Raw genomic sequence first — 3511 nt, 5'->3', positions numbered from 1 at the left:
TACACACACACAGGGAGGAAGAGAGAGAAGGAGAGAGAGAGAGGGAAAGGGGAAAAAAAAACCGATATAAAAATGAATTATTCCGAATTTTTGTTGTAAAAATAAAGAGTTGAATAGAAAAAAAAAAATGGAAAAAAAAACGAATTTAACATTTAATTTCAAATTTAAGGAATTTTATCGCTACCATTATTTATATAAAATTATTGCTTGCAATGAATGTATTCAAAGTATTGTGAAATTTTGAAATTATTCAATGATAAATTAACGATTATATGTAAATGTATAAATAATTAACATAAAAATATCCATTTAATGAAATGAAAAGAAAATTTTTTTTTCTTTAAATATAAGTAAAATTAAACATAAAATTTTCCGATTAAATTTTACCACAACTTTTAGCTCAATCATAAACTAATGATTACAATTTGCGATATATGCGAATATTTGCGACACATTTGTGACAAAAAAAAAAAATGATTAATTGATGAATTAATCAATGAATGTAAAATTTAATTTTTCATAAATTCAATTACTCTTAGATTCCATATATGCTCGAATATTTTCCAATAACCATTGAAAACCATCGTTAAGGCCTTGACCAGTGATTGCACATGTTGCACAAATGTGCCAATTTCGATTAATTATCGAATTTAGGCCTATGCTATCGCTAATATCCGAAGTTCTCATTGCACCTTTTTCATCCATTTTATTGGCAAATATAAGAAGTGGTACCTAAAAAAGCCAAAATTCTTATTCTTCCCATTATATATTAAAAAAAATTTTAAGCAAAATAATGTTTCCATTGAAAATTTGATTTAGTTTTAATGAAATTTAATGAAATTTAAAATTTCAAATAGCATTATTATCACTTCCTCTTCCTTCTTTTCAACTTCTTCCTTTTTTTCTTCCCAGACTTTTTGTTGCTATAGTTATACCGAAAAATATCAATCAATTTTCTGCACTTTCATTATCATCATTATTTATTGTTATTGTTATCAAATTATTTATTATTATTATTATTATTATTATTATTATTATTATTATTATTATTATTATTATTATTATTATTATTATTATTATTATTATTATTATTATTGTTATTACTATTATTTATTGTAACTAATATTGTTATGATATAGAGAGTGTTAAATTAATTCATTTTAACAGAGCTATTTAATGATAATATTTAAAAAAGTATTATAATAATGAAGAATAAAGAAGAAAGGAAAAAAAAGAAGAGGAACAGTATTCCTTAATGAAAATTTAGTTTAAACCAAAATGACTAACTTATTTTATCGATCAATAAAAAAATTAAATTACTACTTGTTTTTATTTCAAGCAAATGAAATACATTCAAAAGCTCTTCAACTATTGAAAAAAAAAAAGCAATGAAACTGCATAAAATTCCCTAAGCAATTTATTTTCAATAAGCATTTTAAGATTAGCAAAAATTAATCATTGAAATTGGAAATGTTCTGATAGTGATTTCCTTTGAATGGATATGTATTAATTGCAGGGAAAAAAAAAAAAAAAAAGACGATGATATAATGTTTGCGCTATAATACCTGATAGATCGTAATTACTAAAATCTTTAGCAATATCATTCAATTTAGCATTAACTGGAAATCCCGCTTAATTTTTTCCAATCAAAACTGATAATTTACTACGGTACAGAAAATTAGCTGATGGTTATTGCTGATTAAAGAATGCTTGAAAACGCTATCAATTCCCATGGGATCAGATTAATTGAAAAAATTTTTGATAAACGTTAAAAAGAATTTCAAATGCTGTTAACAATTTTACGGCACTTGAAATACTTAAAAAAGATAATTTCTAAAAGTGAGAAAAAAAAGTTTTTAAATTAATTAATACAATTACTTAAAATTGTTTGTTTTTATCTGATAAGATAAAATTTGAGATTTTTAAATTAAATTACTGAATTTTACATTCCATCCAAATCTTCATATTACATTATGAATTATATGGTAAGACAATGAAGATGGTTTTAGTGAATTTATAAAATTATAAAATTAATTCAAACTTTTCTTTGAGCAAATTCTTTATGATCCAATAGTAACCGTAATTCATCGCGAACAACTGCCATCCGTAATCGATCATTGCTATCAACCACAAATGCTACACCATCTACCTCATTATAGTAATTCTCCCATAAATTCCGGTATTTCCCTATAGAAAATGATGAAACTATCATGGATATAATTTGTATCATTTCAAGCAGATTTTAGATTTGCAAATTTATAAAATCCTTCATTTTCCTTTTCTTTTTTTTTTATAATCATAAATCCTGTAAAGTTTGACAATTTTAAATTATTTCAAATGAAATGAAAAAAAAAATTATACCTTGTCCAGACATATCATGTACCATAAATGTTGTATTGTTAAAAATAAATTTCTCAATTGAACAACCAATTGATGGCATAACCTGACAAGAAATTTGTTAAATAAATTTAAGACAGAAAAGAAAAAAATCAGATTTAGATTTATTAAAATTACTGGGAGTAATTTGTTAAGTAAATTTAAAAGAAAAAACAAATCAAATTTAAATTTATTAAAATTACAAAAATTTCAGTGTCACACTTTACAATTCCATAATATCATCTTTTGTTTTTTCTTTTATTTTATGTTTTCCTTTTTTTAATTTGATTAAAATTTGAAAAGCATTATTAATTATGTAAATTTCACATCACATATTCTCAATAAATCTCTTTCAACTATATAACATTATTCTTATATATCCTTAAAATATTAAGCATTTTTTCCTTTTTTTTTTACAAATTAATTCATATGTTTTGCCTCGAATATCTTCAATCTATTTTTGTTATTCCTACGGTAACTTGATAAATCAACAAAAAATATTTTCAAAATTATAAAACAAATAAACCTGAGTTACTTGATCTTCGTGTGGTTTCATTTGATTGATAATGGTTGATTTGCCACTATTATCAAGTCCAATCATTAGAATATTTACCTGTTTTCGTGAAACAGCCCAAAGCAATCGAAATTTGTGATAATAATCCCATTTTTCCCTTTTTTTCCTTTTTTATACAGCACAAATAACTTTACAATCAGATAACTAAAATAATTGCATAATTATTTTTTCTTTTTATTTATTTCTTTAGTTTTTTTTTTTTGGATTGATTATAAGCTAAAAAATTTTGTAATATTATATATAAATCATTTCCTATCATTTTAATAAATTTGAATTTAAATTATTGCATTTTTTTTGATTAAAATGCAGCGATTTAAATGAAAATCAAACAATATACTATTAATAAAGTTTCCTAGAATTTATTATTTATAAACTAAAATAAAATGATATTATTCCAAATTATCAATAATTTTATCAAATCATAAACATAAATAGCTGTTAATTAAATAAAATACGATAAAAACTAACAATGAAATCAGCATCATTTACTTATAACAATTATAAAAATTATCATCATTAAATTACCTGAATAAAAGATATCATAATTAAGTTGTTCAATCA

General features: G+C 22.4%; 1 protein-coding gene across 1 annotated transcript; it reads right to left on the bottom strand.

Annotated features, from left to right (window-relative positions):
- Positions 1 to 525: 525 nt before the first annotated feature.
- On the bottom strand, positions 526 to 2977 carry LOAG_13505 (hypothetical protein; the record flags this gene model as incomplete). Its single annotated transcript, XM_003149010.1, has 4 exons — positions 526 to 732; positions 2042 to 2187; positions 2362 to 2443; positions 2903 to 2977. The coding sequence occupies 4 exons, from the start codon at positions 2975 to 2977 to the stop codon at positions 526 to 528; spliced, it is 510 nt and encodes a 169-aa protein (XP_003149058.1).
- Between the last annotated feature and the right edge of the window lie 534 nt (positions 2978 to 3511).

Source organism: Loa loa (genome assembly GCF_000183805.2).
Source record: "Loa loa unplaced genomic scaffold supercont3.200, whole genome shotgun sequence".
Classification (NCBI taxonomy): Eukaryota; Metazoa; Nematoda; class Chromadorea; order Rhabditida; family Onchocercidae; genus Loa; species Loa loa.
The sequence above is the reverse complement of the archived record's forward strand: the minus strand, read 5'-3'. Positions and strand labels throughout refer to the sequence as shown.